The sequence below is a fragment of the Acipenser ruthenus genome, chromosome 32 (genome assembly GCF_902713425.1).
Source record: "Acipenser ruthenus chromosome 32, fAciRut3.2 maternal haplotype, whole genome shotgun sequence".
NCBI classification, from domain to species: Eukaryota; Metazoa; Chordata; class Actinopteri; order Acipenseriformes; family Acipenseridae; genus Acipenser; species Acipenser ruthenus.
In genome coordinates this window covers 10,584,858-10,603,440 of record NC_081220.1, presented here as the reverse complement: position 1 = coordinate 10,603,440, position 18,583 = coordinate 10,584,858, and the positions used below count along the sequence as shown (strand labels likewise).

General features: G+C 39.8%; 1 protein-coding gene and 1 long non-coding RNA gene across 5 annotated transcripts in view; one reads left to right on the top strand and one right to left on the bottom strand.

Moving 5' to 3' along the window:
* Window positions 1-737: 737 nt before the first annotated feature.
* On the bottom strand, window positions 738-13,091 carry LOC131703143 (uncharacterized). Of its 4 annotated transcripts, none has more exons than XR_009309683.1 (7): window positions 12,938-13,091; window positions 6,710-6,997; window positions 6,046-6,111; window positions 5,283-5,417; window positions 4,024-4,096; window positions 2,112-2,159; window positions 738-1,849 (listed from the first exon to the last, which is right to left on the bottom strand). XR_009309683.1 is itself a non-coding variant. In XM_059006065.1 (7 exons), exons 1-6 carry the CDS (start codon window positions 11,694-11,696, stop codon window positions 2,126-2,128), a joined length of 648 nt encoding a protein of 215 aa, XP_058862048.1. In that variant the 5' UTR covers window positions 11,697-11,951; the 3' UTR covers window positions 738-1,849; window positions 2,112-2,125. The 4 variants fall into 4 exon arrangements, 1 of the variants encoding a protein (XP_058862048.1); XR_009309685.1 differs by having other exon boundaries at window positions 738-1,728; XR_009309684.1 differs by lacking the exon at window positions 12,938-13,091 and adding an exon at window positions 12,445-12,570.
* Window positions 12,091-18,583, top strand: part of LOC131703144 (uncharacterized) — a 29,281-nt gene continuing 22,788 nt past the window's right edge. The window contains exon 1 of the long non-coding RNA XR_009309686.1: window positions 12,091-12,290. This is a non-coding gene — a long non-coding RNA (uncharacterized LOC131703144). The remainder of the gene's footprint in view (window positions 12,291-18,583) is intronic.

Sequence of the window (18,583 nt, the reverse complement as noted above, 5' to 3'; positions counted from 1 at the left end):
ATCTCTTAGTCGACGCGTCCTCTTATCCAGGGCGACTCACAGTAATGTTACAAGATGATGACATCACATTGTAGGGAACCTTTTCAATGAGGGTCAGGGAGTCAGAAAGATGGAAGTAAGCTGCCTTTATTCGGAGATCTCAGGAAAAGTACACAAGAAAGTTGACAGAGCAGTTCTGATTAATTATAAGTTCAATTAAGTAATTGAGAGTTGGAATAAAAAACAGCAGGACAGGCAGGGAGTCCCACGGTCTGGTGAAACAATTTATACTGATAGTGTTTTCATTTGCATATTAATACTTTTAGTGTAATAAAATAAATAAATCATTAAACTGAGGTACCGTTATAAGTTAATGCTGGTAAACTGGTTATTGCAAAGTCAGTAACATGAATTAATGTGTGAATGATCAGGGTTTTTTGTTTTAGTAATTGAACTTTTTTAAATACACACAGTTTTCCACAATATAAATACTATAAAATCATTTTCACATCCTTCCGAAGACCATTACAAATATATATATATATATATATATATATATATATATATATATATATATAGGAATCTTAAAAATATTACTTGGCTTTTAACACTTGAGCAGCAGTTAGGGCAATTTCTAAAATAAATTTCATAGCATAAATCACACAATGCAGGATATATATATATATATATATATATATATATATATATATATATATATATATATATATATATATAGATAGATATATATATCACTTTAATCCTTTTTAAATATGTGGTCTGGGGTTTCATCTAATTCCTCTATCAAATAACTTACTAAAAAACATTTTATATATAAAAATAAATACAGCAATACATTTATGTCTCAGTACAATACAGTGGTAATTATTGGTCAGTAGCAAATGAGGAGTGCATACACATTGTTCACATTGTTAATTGTGGAATGATGGACATCCCTTTCCCTTCATTATCATCGTAATCATTTTAACCGGAGCCTAACCCTAATGCTTGGAAGACATGGGGGGGATTGTCATAAGAATATAAAAGTTTTAAGTTAAAATTACCAAAACATAAAAAAAAAAAAAATCCTGGCAGTTTTACAGCAGCTTACATTTCCAGTTTTGAATTAGCCGACACCTGCTTGCCTGCCTGTTGTTCGCCTAGCAGTAGTGGTGGGACCGACAGACGGTCTTAAAAACAACTGGGATAAAATCGGGAGGTAACAGATATTTAAAAAAATAAAAATGAAAAGATATCCTAAGCAGCTTAAAATAACTGAGATTGTAACAAATACAGCTTGATATGACACTCCTGTAGAACCTGAAGTTTGATCCAATTGACCCATATTGCACAGAAGTAAACATTAAGTCTTAAGTCATTTGATCAAATGTTCCACTATAAATTCCGTTTTTTATTGGAATCCAGGCTATGCCAGAGTTCCCAGGGGGCGGTGCACGACTGTCAGAGCAGCCCGGACGGGGAGGGTTTGAGTTGGCAGGGTAATCCTCGTCTCACTGTGCATTAGCCACTCCTGTGCTGGCTGGGCGTCTGCCTGTGAGTTGTCTGAGTTGTCTGCGGAAGTGCGTTTCCTCCAACGGCGCGATAGCTTTGGTTGACTTCGCTGTCGGCTTGCGGTGTAAAAAAGGAGGTTGGCTGAAAGAACACGCTTCGGAGGACGCTTGAGTGTGCTTGTCTGTCTGTCTTCGTCTCTCCCGAGCCCACATGGGAGTTGCAGCAGCACCGAAACAAGCTCTTAATAAAAACAATGGGATATTCCAAATTGGGAGAAAATGGGGGTAAAAAAAACTGAAGAATCCAAATTTATTTAAAAAAAATCCCTTCTTTACTTTGCAATAATGTGTGGACTCTAGGTCTGTGGGGGGAAAAAAATCATTAAGTTTCTTGTGTTGATAACATACTTGTCAACATTTGAAAACAGAAAAGAAAACAGAAGATTTTTTTAGGGGTGGGGGTAACTATTTTACCAATAACCTTAACTCTGAACTTACTGCGCAAATAAACAATATAGAAATCAGTCCAGCTTGAAGAAGCCCTATATATAGATAGAACTTAAAAACCTGGAAATACTCTGTGCCGATCTGAAACCAACACATTTAATTAAAACCAGTACTCACCAGTGCTGAAGATTCTACCCTGTTGAATCCTGTGTGCTGTTCGTTGGTCTGTTGGATTCCATTTAAAGACAAGAAACTTTGTTTTATTTGCATTGTTTAGCACCCAAACTATAACTGTAAATTACATTTAAAACCAATCCGCTCGTACACCGGCTTTCAATTATGATAGCAGCAACATTACTGATTGGACTGGATTTTGTTGTGCAAGTAAAATACTGGTAAGCTGTTACATCAGTACAAGAGATGGGATTTACTGTACTGTGAATTTATTTAGTAGGGGGTTGAAAAGTTATCAAATAAAACAAAAATGCTTTTCTAAATAAAAAAAAAAAAACATGTTGCTTTTTATCTTTATCTGTGCATCATTCTTGTTTTTTAATCAAAAAATGTTCGGGACTATTTTCTTTTGGGGACTCCCTGTCTGTCCTGCTGGTTTTTGTTCCAACTGAGCTCTCAATTACTTAATTGAACCCTTAATTGAACTAATAATATAACTCTGATTAGGCTAATTATTTCAAACAGATGGAGATTTCAAGCTCAATATAAAATGATATAACAAGGAAATTTAATTCTCCAAGTTTTTGTAAACTAAATAATTTTAAAAGTCAAATTAAGCAAATGGGGCGGCACAGTGGTGTGGTGGTTAGCACTGCTGCCTCAGATCTCCAGGGTCTTGGGTTTTGATAATGCCCTAGGGGGTCTGTCTGTGTGGAGTTTGCATGTTCTCCCTGTGTCCGCGTGGGTTTTCTCCGGGTACACCGGTTTCCTCCCACAGTCCAAAGACATGCTGTCCAGGTTGATTGGTCACTTTAAATTGCCCTGTGAGTGTGTGTGTGGTGCCCTGTGATGGACTGGCGTCCCGTCCAGGGTGTAGTCCTGCCTTGCATTGCCCTGTGTCTGCCGGGTTAGGCTCTGGCTCACCACAACCGTCTAAAGGATTAAGCAGTTATGATAATGGATGGATGTATTGACTCCTCTAAAGGATTAAGCAGTTATGATAATGGATGGATGTATTGACTCCTCTAAAGGATTAAGCAGTTATGATAATGGATGGATGTATTGACTCCTCTAAAGGATTAAGCAGTTATGATAATGGATGGATGTATTGACTCCTCTAAAGGATTAAGCAGTTATGATAATGGATGGATGTATTGACTCCTCTAAAGGATTAAGCAGTTATGATAATGGATGGATGTATTGACTCCTCTAAAGGATTAAGCAGTTATGATAATGGATGGATGTATTGACTCCTCTAAAGGATTAAGCAGTTATGATAATGGATGGATGTATTGACTCCTCTAAAGGATTAAGCAGTTATGATAATGGATGGATGTATTGACTCCTCTAAAGGATTAAGCAGTTATGATAATGGATGGATGTATTGACTCCTCTAAAGGATTAAGCAGTTATGATAATGGATGGATGTATTGACTCCTCTAAAGGATTAAGCGGTTATGATAATGGATGGATGTATTGACTCCTCTAAAGGATTAAGCAGTTATGATAATGGATGGATGTATTGACTCCTCTAAAGGATTAAGCAGTTATGATAATGGATGGATGTATTGACTCCTCTAAAGGATTAAGCGGTTATTATAATGGATGGATAGAAATTAAGCAAATTATTGGTTCAATGAAGTAACTGAGAGCTCGGTTGGAACAAAAACCATCAGAACAGACAGTGGATCCCCATGGACTAGAATTGAAAATCAGTGCTCTGAAAGATTAAGCGGTTATGATAATGGACTGATGGAATATTTGAGTGTTTATTTAAAATAAAAATGTAACAGAACAGTTTGAGTCTCTCTGCTCTGGTATAAGAGCACAACACTTAGTCTGGCTAGTATAGCCTCGTAAGGTGAGGCAGGCTAGATTGATTCAATGAAATGTCTGGTTGCTGTCATCGACTTACCTAAGAGCAACACCTTGTTCAGGATCTTCAGTTTCAGCTTTTTTGTTTCTTCTGCATCTGGACAGAATGACATCTTTAAAAACAAGATGACATTTATGATGATTAAACACGGGCAGAGAAATGTCAAATCCTCGATTCTGATTGGCCGAAAAGCAAGGGCAGGACTTAGGCAGTTACAAAATTTACCAATAACACATAATGACTGCCCCCCACCCCCCCCCAGGACCAGGGTTGAGGCCGGGAGGGAGGCAGGCATGGAGGGAGGGAGGCAGGCATGGAGGGAGGGAGGGAGGCAGGCAGGCAGGGAGGGAGGGAGGCAGGCATGGAGGGAGGGAGGGAGGCATGGAGGGAAGGAGGGAGGCAGGCAGGCATGGAGGGAGGGAGGCAGGCATGGAGGGAGGGAGGGAGGCAGGCAGGCAGGGAGGGAGGGAGGCAGGCATGGAGGGAGGGAGGCAGGCATGGAGGGAGGGAGGGAGGCAGGCAGGCAGGGAGGGAGGGAGGCAGGCATGGAGGGAGGGAGGGAGGCAGACAGGCAGGCAGGGATTGAGGCAGGGAGGCAGACAGTGAGGCAGAGAGGCAGGCAGGCAGGGAGAGAGGCAGGGAAGCAGGGAGAGAGGTAGGGAGGGATGCAGGTAACCACCCTCCCCACCCTGGCAGTTCAAGCTTGTCTAATTGTGCACCAACCCCTGGGAACCCCCTGGGAGCTCCCAGCAGTCTTGTTTTTTTTAAATGCAATCACATGTTACAGCAAAGAGCAAACACTTGACATTAAAAATGTGTAACTTCTTCAGAGCTGTTTAAAGTATTTTAATGTTATTCAGTGCATACGGCACATGAGCAGCAACAACTAGAAATGCTTCACGTGCTGCTTCATCAGAAAAAAAAAGAAACTTGCCGCAGAGGAACTCTGTATGCGAATGGTACTAGTACAGTACAAAATGATGAAGATATTGCGTAGTCGGCAACCAATTTTTGGTCATAAAGGTACTACATGAGTGCACAGTTTTTGCAAAGGCATTGTTAGGCACACAAGCCGTCGTCTTATTTATATATATTGGAAATTATAAAACGACGACTCGTGTGCCTAGAAAAAAAAAAAACCCTGGTATTCTGAAAAAGGTGTTTACAAGGGCTAGTATTCCGAATACGAGGGGAGTATTCCGGAATACGGATTTGGAATACTGATATTCGGGATACGGCTGGTATTCAGAATACGCGGTATTCCCAATGTAAACGTCGTGATTGAAACAGGTACCTACGTTTATATTTCCAGATCACAATCCCAGCAATCACAGTAAACACAATTCCAAATCCAATTCCAATTCCAATTCCAATTCCAATTCCAATTCCAATTCCAATTCCAATTCCAGGATTCTCAGTGGTTTTATCTAAATCTTAAAGAAATGTAGGAAAGAAAAATAAATGTCTGCGAAAAATACATCTAAATGTATACATTTTTAATAGTTAAATATTTAAGAACAGTTAATTATATACAAACACATTTTAAAAAGCTAAATATGAAGAGCTTCATTCCAAAATGATCTATATCCATTTTCACTGCTTTTGGTAAATTGATGTTTTTTTTTTATTTTTTATTTTAGATACTATTAATTCCTATGTTAGTAGGAGGAACAATAAAACAAACAAGGTACAAGTGAAATATCGCAGTGATTTTTACACTATGTGATAATAAGGCTACCTCTCCAGGAGTAAATCTATAGAAATATCTGGAAATGTGTGGAATTGACATTGAACTAATTTTGGTATGAAGAAGCTCTTCATATTTTTAAAGAAAAACTAGACAACATATCTCTTTTTTTTCAAATACATTAACAGTCATGAATCTACTAAAATTATATATAAAAAAAAAGTAATTGACTGCCAGCACTATATGGCGCCCAAAAGCAATCCCATTGGGTATAAGGCAGTGAGTGAGTTAAATAATAACTTGCGGTGCTTACTTTACATCTTGGAAAATCTTATGAAATGAGAGAGGCTTGTTAGGTATGTATATATTTTTACCTTCTTTGGTTTCAGTGCCGTTTTGTGCAGGGGCGACATGCAGGTCTTCAAGTATTGGATAACGGGCTGTATAAGGGAGGAAGAAGAAGCAGGTGGGAGTTAGTGTTTTAGCAGCAAGCAGACAGATACTTTACCTCCTAGATTGATAGACAGACAGATAGCTAGCTAGTTAGACCCTTGAACAAGCAGGCAGGTACTTTACTTCTTAGATTGATAGACAGACAGATAGCTAGCTAGCTAGTTAGACCCTTGAACAAGCAGGCAGGTACTTTACCTCCTAGATTGATAGACAGACAGATAGCTAGCTAGTTAGACCCTTGAACAAGCAGGCAGGTACTTTACCTCCTAGATTGATAGACAGACAGATAGCTAGCTAGTTAGACCCTTGAACAAGCAGGCAGGTACTTTACCTCCTAGATTGATAGACAGACAGATAGCTAGCTAGTTAGACCCTTGAACAAGCAGGCAGGTACTTTACCTCCTAGATTGATAGACAGACAGATAGCTAGCTAGTTAGACCCTTGAACAAGCAGGCAGGTACTTTACCTCCTAGATTGATAGACAGACAGATAGCTAGCTAGTTAGACCCTTGAACAAGCAGGCAGGTACTTTACCTCCTAGATTGATAGACAGACGTAACAAGCAGGTGTGGGAGTAGACTTACGGTATACGGTCAGATTGTATTTCTTCTCAGATGCCCGATCTCCATTAACTTGAATTTTGTAAAAATTGCTGTCGTTATTTTTCAAGTTGGATATTATAATTGTGTTTTCTTCCAGCCTCATTCTGCCCTCAAGTTGGACATCTATGTATGTTAAAGTCTTGTTTATAATAGTTGCAATTTTTATGCTTTGGAATGTGTCCTGGCCACGTCTCAAATTAATTTCCTTCCCAGTTGGCACAGTTGGTAATTCCATTCTGAATTGATCTCCCTCGACCAAATAGACCATTTCTGCAAAGAGAAAGAAAAATTAAAATAATGTAACAGAGTTTTACAGAAGGCCATCTGGGTAAAAAAACAATAACACAGTTGATATTGTATGAACCACCTCGCTCAAGTGGAAGATCGTTCAATGTTCTTTTGTTTTCTTATTTAGCGCGCCATTGGAGGAAACGCAGTTCCACAAATAACTCAGTACAACTCACAGGCAGGCAGGCAGGCAGGCGCCCGGCCACCACAGGAGTCGCTGGTGCGCAGCTGTGATGAGACAAGGATTACCCTGCCGACTTAAACCCACCCCACCCGGGCAGCACTCGGCCAATTGTGTGGTGGCCCCTGGGAACCCCCTGGGAACTCCTGGCCATGGTCGGCGGAGCCTGGATTGGAACCAGCATTGATGTCCAGCCTATAGGACTATAGCACTCTGCACTTAGAACCAGCATCAATGTCCAGCCTATAGGACTATAGCACCCTGCACTTAGAACCAGCATCAATCTCCAGCCTATAGGACTATAGCACCCTGCACTTAGAACCAGCATTGATCTCCAGCCTATAGGACTATAGCACCCTGCACTTAGAACCTGCATTGATCTCCAGCCTATAGGACTATAGCACCCTGCACTTACAACCCGCATTGATCTCCAGGCTATAGGACTATAGCACCCTGCACTTAGAACCAGCATTGATCTCCAGCCTATAGGACTATAGCACCCTGCACTTAGAACCAGCATTGATCTCCAGCCTATAGGACTATAGCACCCTGCACTTAGAACCAGCATTGATCTCCAGGCTATAGGACTATAGCACCCTGCACTTCTGGTGAAGCACCTTAGCTGGATGCAATGACACTCTGGAACCCTATTAAGCACTTCTTTGTTAAAAAAATGGCCACTTTGGCTGAACACAGTGATGAAGGCCGAAGTGCTGAAACATGTTTGTTCTGCTCCGAGTGCTGGAAAAAGTTTACAATTTCTTTTAACAAAAGGTGTGCTTTATCAAGAATGTTTTTAAAGAAATAAAGCTCATATGAATTCCCTTTTTGGGCAGCACAGTGGAGGGGGCAGCTGTCTGTGTGGAATTTGCATGTTCTCCCCAATGTGTTTGCATTGTGGGTTTTCTACGGGTACTCCAGTTTCCTCCCAGAGTCCAAAGACATGCTGGTCAGGTTGATTGGTCACTCTAAATTGCCCCCTGTGTGTGAGTGTGTGAGTGTGTGAGTGTCTGTGTGTGAGCGAGTGAGTGTGTGTGAGCGAGTGTGTGTGCGTGTGTGTGTGTGTGTGTGTGTGTGTTTGTGTGTGTGTGTGAGTGTGTGTGTGTGTGTGGTGCCCTGCGATGGACTGGCATCCCATCCAGGGTGTAGTCCTGTCTTGCATTGTCCTGTGTCTGCCAGGTTAGGCTCTGGGTTACCCTCTAAAGGAATAAGCGGCTATGATAATGGATGGATGTAATTCCCTTTTTTGAGCGTGGACCCATACCTCTGAATTTCTAAAAAAAAAAAAAAACAACCAAAGAAAAAAAGCTGGTATGTAGACATTTAAAATATTAAACCATATGTGGAAGGGTGAGGGTATTCACTGACACGGGAGACAGAAGTTTTTATTTAGAAACACCGCACAGGTGCCCAGATTTATTTATTTTTCTTATTAATTGTTTTATTTACTTTAGCCCGCAGAGGGCGCTGTTGTCCGTGGTCTGGATACTGCCGACAGTAAACCAGGACCACGGGGTTACCAACACAGGTATCCAACTCCGTGCACCTTCAAGTGCTCAAAAGTAATAATGAAAACAGAAGGCGAAAGAAAAAGGGAAAATAAAACACAGTAATAAAACTACAAACGAAAGTGTTGCTTATGCAGTGCCCCCACTGCCGCTAAGCCGGTCAGCACGGGTCTCCGTCCTACACTCCGCTGTGCTTATACACTGGGGTTGGCCAGGGTTCCCCTTATATCTATACACGTCCCCTCGGGTAGGTAATTGTTTCTTTTATTTTGTAAATTATTTTTACAGAAGGCTGTCCCCTCAGTCGGGCTCGCCTGCTCCTTATTTCACGCTGGCCTCTTCTGCCAGCGACACTGTACTTTCCCCAACCCGGCCACCCGAGCGCATAACCAAGCCAGTTCTTATGGGCCGAGCAGTCTCCCAAGGCCCGCCCCTCAGCCACTCAGAGAGAGGGAAAGCACACACACACTCTTCCCCACCTCTCCGTGTCATCGCCATGGCCGACAGGCGGATCCCACGAGACTGCTGCCCTCTACCTGCAGTAATACGGATGTGCCAGACAGTCAGTCCAGATCTCCCCTGTTACACCATATATAACAATAGTCTCTCAAACAGGAGTGGGCTGGCTGAAGTCATCTCTTGACAATCATAGAGATGAAAACCACATAGACAGTTGGCACTTAAACACACTGCCACTATAAAGCATAACCTACAAAAAATGACTCTGCCTCCCATGAAATGTTATTGAAAACACTATGTAACACAATTTTTGTTCCTGGGTAGTAAGTGTTATTTCCTAATTGCTTATGCCTCAAAAGTATAGAAAATGGCTATTATTCCCCACAAACTTTGCTTTTGTGACCAGGACAGTGATATTTTGAAATTTACCTATTTCCAATGAGAAAACGGGCGAATTTGTGTCTTTTCGTTCACATAAAGTCAGAAAAAAACAACATATGAATCCAAATTAACATGTATTTATACTAAAGTAATACAAAAATGACTACAAAAGATTTAGAAGTGAGTAGTTTTTCGAGATTTACGATTATACTGTAAATCACTTTCACGAATCAGCCCCCAAATGTAGTCTCCCATCATGTTCTCGTTATACTGTCCTTGGTAGCGGCGTTCAAAGTCCAGTATATCCTGGTGGAAGCGCTCGCCTTGCTCCTCCGAGTACGCTCCCATGTTCTCCTTGAATTTATCAAGATGAGCATCAAGATCAAGGATATGGACTTTGAGGGACATCCTACAGCCCATTGTGCCGTAGTTCTTCACCAGAGTCTCAACCAGCTCCACATAGTTTTCAGCCTTGTGATTGCCCAGGAAGCCCCGAACCACTGCGACAAAGCTGTTCCAAGCCACTGTATCCTTACTAGTGAGCTTCTTGGGGAATTCATTGCACTCCAGGATCTTCTTTATCTGTGGTCCGACGAAGACACCGGCTTTGACCTTTGCCTCAGACAGCTTAGGGAAGAAGTCTTGAAGGTACTTGAAGGCTGCCGACTCCTTATCTAGAGCTCTGACAAATTGTTTCATAAGGCCCAATTTGATGTGCAGTGGTGGCATCAGCACCTTCCGGGGGTCCACCAGTGGCTCCCACTTGACGTTGTTCCTCCCCACAGAGAACTCGGTCCGCTGTGGCCAGTCCCGCCTGTGGTAGTGCGCCTTGGTGTCCCTGCTGTCCCAAAGGCAAAGATAGCAGGGAAACTTGGTAAAACCGCCTTGGAGACCCATCAGGAATGCCACCATTTTGAAGTCTCCTATGACCTTGATGCCATCTCAGAAAAATGCAGATATGTATCCACTTAGGCAGCTGGAACTAAACTGAACTGGTGGGCTTAAGGCCCCTGTATTTATACTACTATTTATATTACTGGAAAGTTCTAGAAAGTTCTAGAAGTTACTCCAAGTTTATTCAGCACTGAATCTATCTGGAATGTTCTGGAAAATAGGTAAATTTCAAAATATCACTGTCCTGGTCACAAAAGCAAAGTTTGTGGGGAATAATAGCCATTTTCTATACTTTTGAGGCATAAGCAATTAGGAAATAACACTTACTACCCAGGAACCAAAAAAAAAAAAAAAAAAAAAATGTTACACAGTGTTATTTATTCATTGGCAGACACCCGTACACAACACAACTATACTTGTTGCCAACAGCTATGAATATTTTTTGGTTTTGTTCTATCATGTACGGTATGAACTTTGAATTTAGATACTAATAATAAATACTGTACTGCCTTGGTCTCTGTTACTGCAACAGGTGTAATGCCAAATAGTGTCACACTGCACATTGCACTATTAGGCAGTGACAGTATTGGGCACAGTAGATGCCAAATAGTGTCTGTGAGTCGCTGACACAGTATTTGGCAATGAAAATGACAAGTTTGCAGTAGGCATGCGCAGATGAATTCGCATGCACACAAACGACAGAAAAGGCACTTCTCTGCCGATGACAGTTTTTGACATAACACCGGCAACACACGTAGTCTGAGTATATCTTCACAAAAAATAAATCAATACACATTTCAAGAATTACAATAAGAGCAAGATACAAAATACAATGAATTCAGTGCTACCAATATATTATGTATTATAAAAATGGGTCAGAAGCTAATTAGAAGCACGACTGGCTTTTTGTAAACTATGCAGGGACCCCATTAATGCATACACGTTCTGTACAGCACGTTGTGCTTTTTTTTCCTGGTTGTTTTCTAACTTCAACACTGAAGCAGATGCTGTAGTTGAAGTGCTGAGAAACTGTCTGTAATCGATTTCATTCTTGCCACGCCAAAGTAAATAAATTAGATTTAGCACATGTACTACTCGGACCTGTTACATATTTGTAAATAATTATTACGTGACCATAAACTATCACCTGCTCGGACTAGCAATATTGTTATTATATAAATAAATATTCATATAGTTACAGCTCACCCTCCTGCAACTTTCTTATATCACCCTGTGACGATGATGTCTCTTTAAACATATTTTTGAGCCGGTTCCCTTTCTTTCTTAATCAATTCGAATTACCAACGGGTTAAGAAATTGTTTATTTGTACACGCGTATATATCTTGATTGAGCTAATAAAGAATTGTTGTCCTCGACTGGTTCTGAACTGGCAAGAAGTCGCCAAATTCAGCTTATTAACCAACACTAAAGTTTAGTTTAGTTTCTAGTAGTAGTGCTAGTACGAGTTTGTTTGCTCTCTCCCCCCTTGCTAATTTAAAACAATGTTTCTCTTTATTTGGTATGCAGCAGTGAGTTAAAGGCTTAACAACAAACTATTATTAATTAAAGGTTTAAAGGGAGAGAGCGCGAGATGGAAAAAAACGTATTTTGCCGTTGTCTCTTGTACTGTCTATAAAGATTTGATGAACCGGAAGTATTTGCAGCGTATTGCTAGTGTAATCCACGTGTGTGTGTCGGTCATTAGCACCGTATGTCAAAAAAGGGGTTACAAAAATACAAATGGATTTTTGCTACCGTAACCGACGAGAATGGAGGACTGCAAACCAAAAGCAAACAGAAAGTTTGAATTGGACATGAAGGGGTCAGAAACGAAGAACATACACACAAAAGGTAGGCTACAGTTCAGCACGCTTAGCCATAATATTACAAAGGGGCTAATTTAAGAACCCTTCAGATCTAGTTTGTAAATTGCTTTTTATAATATTGTTTTGCAAACTCCAATTTTCAATACATTACGTTTCATAGCAGCTTACATCATAACAACCTTTTTACTGGAGCAATCTAGGAGGTCAAATGTCTTCTGCGTTCCCCTCCCACCGGCTAGAAAACTTACTGGCGTTTTCTAAATCTTTTTTTCTTCTGCCTTGCATTTTAAAATATTGTGGGTTTGCACTTTTATATTTTTAATGATTGTTTACTATTTATTTAGTGTCGTCTTCCATTGTATTGTGATTTATTTATTTCTTTTGTCAAATGTAATGTCGTTGATGTTAAACAAGCGCGTCAATACAAACTCGTGTCTAATAGTAAACAATCACGACATTAAAAGCACGCGAATCTAATGAAAATACGCGCATTTGCATTACAAAAATAATAATTCAAAATGCAGTCCTGCTCTTATGTATACGTAATACACACAGGTATAACGATATATAACGTTTTTTTTATTCTAAAACTGGATCATATGCTAATCATCGTTCTGAAATGATGTGATTTTCAATCTTTTTGTTTTAAAAAAATATATATAAAAAACGTACCTGTACTTGCTACAACTGGTTGTAGCAAAACACTGAAAAATAATACTGTCCGAAACATTGTGACAGTGCACACATTCTGATTTCCCGAAACAACATTCAGTTGTTGTTCTTGCATCAGCTACTGTTTTAGTAAACTATATAACAAACATTGTGGTGTGACATTTGGCCCCTCCCCTGCCCTGCCCGCCCTCTGATTCATATCCTGCCCTCCTTCTTTGGAGACTGTGTTCAATTATCCGTTTGTTTCTATTGCAACAATACTGTTAGAACGGAACCCTATAAAAATGTACCACTGGATTTTGGAACAAGGTACGATGGTATCTGTGAAAGTACAATTGTATTGTATAATATGTGTCCTACACCATCAATGTACATTCCTTGTGTTACAATAATGCAGTACAACCATAATAATAATAGTATAGCTACACTATAAAACCGTGGTACATTTTTATAGGGGTAGAGCTTCACACAATCTACATTTACTTAATCGTATTAAAACAAGTGTGCGTCATTCTCATCTTATTTACAATGTAAAACTGACCTGCTTACATGTCTGTATACACAGTATAATATAGGAAGCTGAAGTTCAGGTCGTCACTCATATTATTTGCAGCCCAGTTTTTGTTCTGTCCTTTAAGCTCATATGCCAATTGATTTATCAAAGTTGAATGATGATCCCTTTGTTTAAGCCCCTTTGGTTAAATCCTGTTGACCTGCTTTTTGTCTGTGAGTATCCCACAAGGATCATCCCTTCTACAAGTGCATGTAACCTGGCCCAACATGGATTTGTGTGGCACATATGCCAATGGAGTTTGTATGTCATAGCTAAATATCCCTGTGCCATGTATTTACATATCCTAAATGAAATACAGACTGAAATTAGAATTTCAAAGTAGATGTAAAATAAAAAATACAGGCCTGTGTAAACCACTGTGCAATCTCAGTACCAGTCAAAAGTTTGAGTACACCTGCTTGAAACCAGGTTTGTCATGATTATCTATGCTTTTAACTGTACAAACTTGTCTATAAACACTTAATATTTCATTATATGATACGTGTACTTGTATAAGCTGATAATCATAAGTGAATTGCATTCCAAAATTTTATTTTTAAATGAAAATGTAAATCTTGTCAATTTCAATGAAATGGTCACCCAAAGCAAGGGGATTTCAGTCTGAAGCCCAAGTCAGTTAAAAGTCTGAAATGTGTATAACACTGTGTTAGAACACTGGCCTAAGTATAAAAGTGTCTTTGTTAGATGTTCTCCGAGTTAACTAGCATGTTACCTAATTAACCTTTCGTCACCAATTATTGTTAACAGGTGAGGGTCCATGATTACTATAAATATAGGTAGCATAGGCATAAGTTTGTCATTCCTGAATGTAAGGGAGCAGAAAATGGCAAAATACGCTCACTTAAGCAAAGAAAAAAGTCTGCAATTACTTTAAGAAATGAAGGTCAATCTTTAAGACAAATCGCAAGAACTTTGCAAGTGTCTGTAACTGCTGTGGCCAAGACCATCAAACGATTTGAAGAAACTGGCACTGAGGAGGACCAAACAGGGTCAGGCAGGCCAAGGGTGACCTCAGAATCGGAGAACAAGTTCATCTGAGTTACAGGTCGGCGATTTACTGCCCCTGAAATACAAGCTCAGCTAAATGCTACTAGAAGTACAGATGTTTCAACATCAACTGTTATTATTATTATCATTATTTATTTCTTAGCAGATGCCCTTATCCAGGGCGACTTACAATTGTTACAAGATATCACATTATTTTTTAAATACAACTATCCATTTATACAGTTGGGTTTTTGATGGAGCAATCTAGGCAAAGTACCTTGCTCAAGGGTACAGCAGCAGTGTCCCCTACCAGGGATTGAACCCACGACCCTCCGGTCAAGAGTCCAAAGCCCTAACCACTACTCCACACTGCTGCCCTGTTCAGAGGAGATTGCGTGAAGCTGGCCTAACTGGAAGAATTGCTGCAAAGAAACCATTGTTAAGAGTGCAGAATATGGAAGAGACTTGCCTGGGCCAAAAAACACAGAAACTGGATGTTTGAGGAGTGGAAGTCGGTCTTATGGACCGATGAGTCAAAATTTGAAATATTTGGGTCCAACCACCGAGTATTTGTAAGATGCAGAGAGGGTGAGTGCATGAGTTCTGCATGTGTGGTTCCCACTGTCAAGCATGGAGGAGGCAGTGTCGTAGTCTGGGGTTGCTTTGCTGGTGACAGAGTTGGTGATCTTTACCAAGTCCATGGCAAGCTCAACCAGCATGGCTATCATAGCATACTTCAGAGGCATGCCATTCCATCAGGATTATGGCTAGTTGGGCAGTCCTTCATTCTTCAGCAAGATAATGACCCGAAACACACCTCAAAGTTGTGCAAGAACTATCTGGTGAAGAAGGAAAGTGAAGGACAACTCAATATGATGACCTGGCCTGCCCAGTCTCCAGACCTCAATCCCATAGAACTTGTATGGGACGAACTGGACAGAAGAGTCAAAGCAAAGCTACCCACAAGAGCCCTACATCTCTGGGAATTGCTACAGAAGAGCTGGGAAGACATGTCGGGTGATTTCCTGCTGAAACTTGTTAACCGAATGCCTCGTGTTTGTGAGGCTGTTATTAAGGCAAAGGGTGGCTATTTTGAGGAATCCAAGATTTAGAGACAATTTTCAATTTTCTTGAACATTGCTTTGATACTCCTTATGTTTTGTTTTGTATATTGTAGCATGCGTTTTCATTTTCAAGTATTTACAGAAATGTATATGACGTAAAACATTATCAATTATGAAAAAAACCTAGTTTCCAGCAAGTGTACTCAAGCTTTTGACTGGTACTGTCTCTCTGTGTGTGTGTGTGTGTGTGTGTGTGTGTGTGTGTATATATATATATATATATATATATATATATATATATATATATATATATATATATATAATTATATATATTATATACACAGACATGTTCAAATTTGTTGGTACCCTTACAGCTCATTGAAATAATGCTTCATTCCTCCTGAAAAGTGATGAAATTAAAAGCTATTTTATCATGTATACTTGCATGCCTTTGGTATGTCATAGAATAAAGCAAAGAAGCTGTGAAAAGAGATGAATTATTGCTTATTCTACAAAGATATTCTAAAATTGCCTGGACACATTTGTTGGTACCCCTTAGAAAAGATAATAAATAATTGGATTATAGTGATATTTCAAACTAATTAGTTTCTTTAATTAGTATCACACATGTCTCCAATCTTGTAATCAGTCATTCAGCCTATTTAAATGGAGAAAAGTAGTCACTGTGCTGTTTGGTATCATTGTGTGCACCACACTGAACATGGACCAGAGAAAGCAAAGGAGAGAGTTGTCTGAGGAGATCAGAAAGAAAATAATAGACAAGCATGGTAAAGGTAAAGGCTACAAGACCATCTCCAAGCAGCTTGATGTTCCTGTGACAACAGTTGCAAATATTATTAAGAAGTTTAAGGTCCATGGAACTGTAGCCAACCTCCCTGGGCGCGGCCGCAAGAGGAAAATCGACCCCAGATTGAACAGAAGGATAGTGCGAATGGTAGAAAAAGAACCAAGGATAACTGCCAAAGAGATAAAAGCTGAACTCCAAGGTGAAGGTACGTCAGTTTCTGATCGCACCATCCGTCGCTTTTTGAGCGAAAGTGGGCTCCATGGAAGAAGACCCAGGAGGACTCCACTTTTGAAAGAAAAACATAAAAAAGCCAGACTGGAATTTGCTTTGTGCAGCATGCACAAAGTGAATTAGATATAGGGTACATTCACTCCTGGACATGTTCACATAGATATACCAGCATGTGGATTAGTGTTTAGGGCTCGACTCTTTACCGGAGGGTTGAGGGTTCAAACCCAGATGGGGCACTGCTGCTGTACCCTTGAGCAAGCAGGTAATTCACAGATTGCTCTAGTAAAATACCCAGCTCTATAAATGGGCACAAATACAAGTCACTTTGAATAAAAGCATCAGCTAAAAAAATATCTATAGCAATTTATGTCCATATGTGAAACACACAAACACACACAAAATACAGCAATTTATCATGTAGTCACATAGAGGTGGTGATTAAATGGGTCTCTTTTAGCAAGATGCAGTTGTATTGAAGTGAAAGTGGTTGCCTATAGGTACTAAATTGGTGGCTGAAAGTGGAATTGAAGACAAAACAACCCTAACCCCAAACCCTAAATAACAAGCTGTGATGCAAATAAAAATCCAACTACAGCCTTGTATTAAAGATTATAATCATTGAACACATCTGTGATGTTTGTTGGTATAGAAATGAATTGGTAGAAAGGGAGTGGATTCTAATAGGATCTGTTACTATTAAAATTGTAAGATTTTTTTGATTACATACATAACATACACATAGGGTAGCAGTGTAGAGTAGAGGTTAGGGCCCTGGACTCTTGACTGGAGGGTTGTGAGTTCAATCCCAGGTGGGGGACACTGCTGCTGTACCCTTGAGCAAGGTACTTTACCTAGATTGCTCCAGTAAAACCCCAACTGTATAAATGCGTAATTGTATGTAAAAGATAATGTGATATCTTGTAACAATTGTAAGTCACCCTGGATAAGGGTATCTGCTAAGAAAGGAATAATAATAATAATAATAATAATAACCACTTAAGGTTTTAACAAAGAACTTGATTACAATCTTTGCTCTTATGATTTGTCATTTATATTAGGTTATAGTTTGTGGCATGGTGGTGTGGTGGTTAGTGCTGCTGCCTCACAGCTTCAGGGTCCCAGGTTTGATTCCCGTTTCAGGGGAGTTTGCATGTTCTCCCCGTGTTCGTGTTGGTTTTCACCAGGCACACCGGTTTCCTCCCCTCATCCAAAAACATACTGGTCAGGTTGATTGGTCACTCTAAATTGCTCTCTGTGTGCATGCTTGTGTGAGTGTGAGAGTTAGCCAGTGATGGACTGGTGTCCCATTCTGGGTGTAGTTCTGCCTTGCACCGTGTCTGCTGGGTTAAGCTCCAGCTCACCGTGACTCTGTATTGGATGAAGTGGTTATTGATGATGGATGGATGGTTAATATTTGTAATAATGCATTTATTGACATCCACATGTTCTCCGATTAATAAACATTTGGACTGAACATGTTTAATTTTCCCTCACATAAATTGTCAAAATCCCACATCAAGTATAATATATACATTTAGTGGTGCACAATTCTGCTCCTCCAGAGTCGCAGTCAGTCCAGCGGGTTTTTGTAGCTGTCTGTAAATCTCCAGCTGCTTAAGAGCAAATAAAAGGGTAAACTTGTCCACTTAAGCAAATTAATTCAAATCAGGTAATGAAGGCCTCGGGATAAAAAAAAAAATGAAAACCTTCTTGCCCCAGTTCTGCACCCCTGACAAAGTAGATCTAACACAGTCATTCATTCACAGTTGTCTGAAGGTTTTTTTTTTTTTAATTTTTATTTAAAAGCACTTATCTGTTTTGATTGCTTTTCCTGCTTTCCTGTCAAAAGTACAATGAAAACAAACAAGGAGATCAAAATTGAAAACAAAGAACTTTATTACAAATATATAATGCAGTTTGGATATTAAAAATTAAAATGCAGTTATTTTTGACAGCTATGTTTTTTTTTTAATGATATAGCA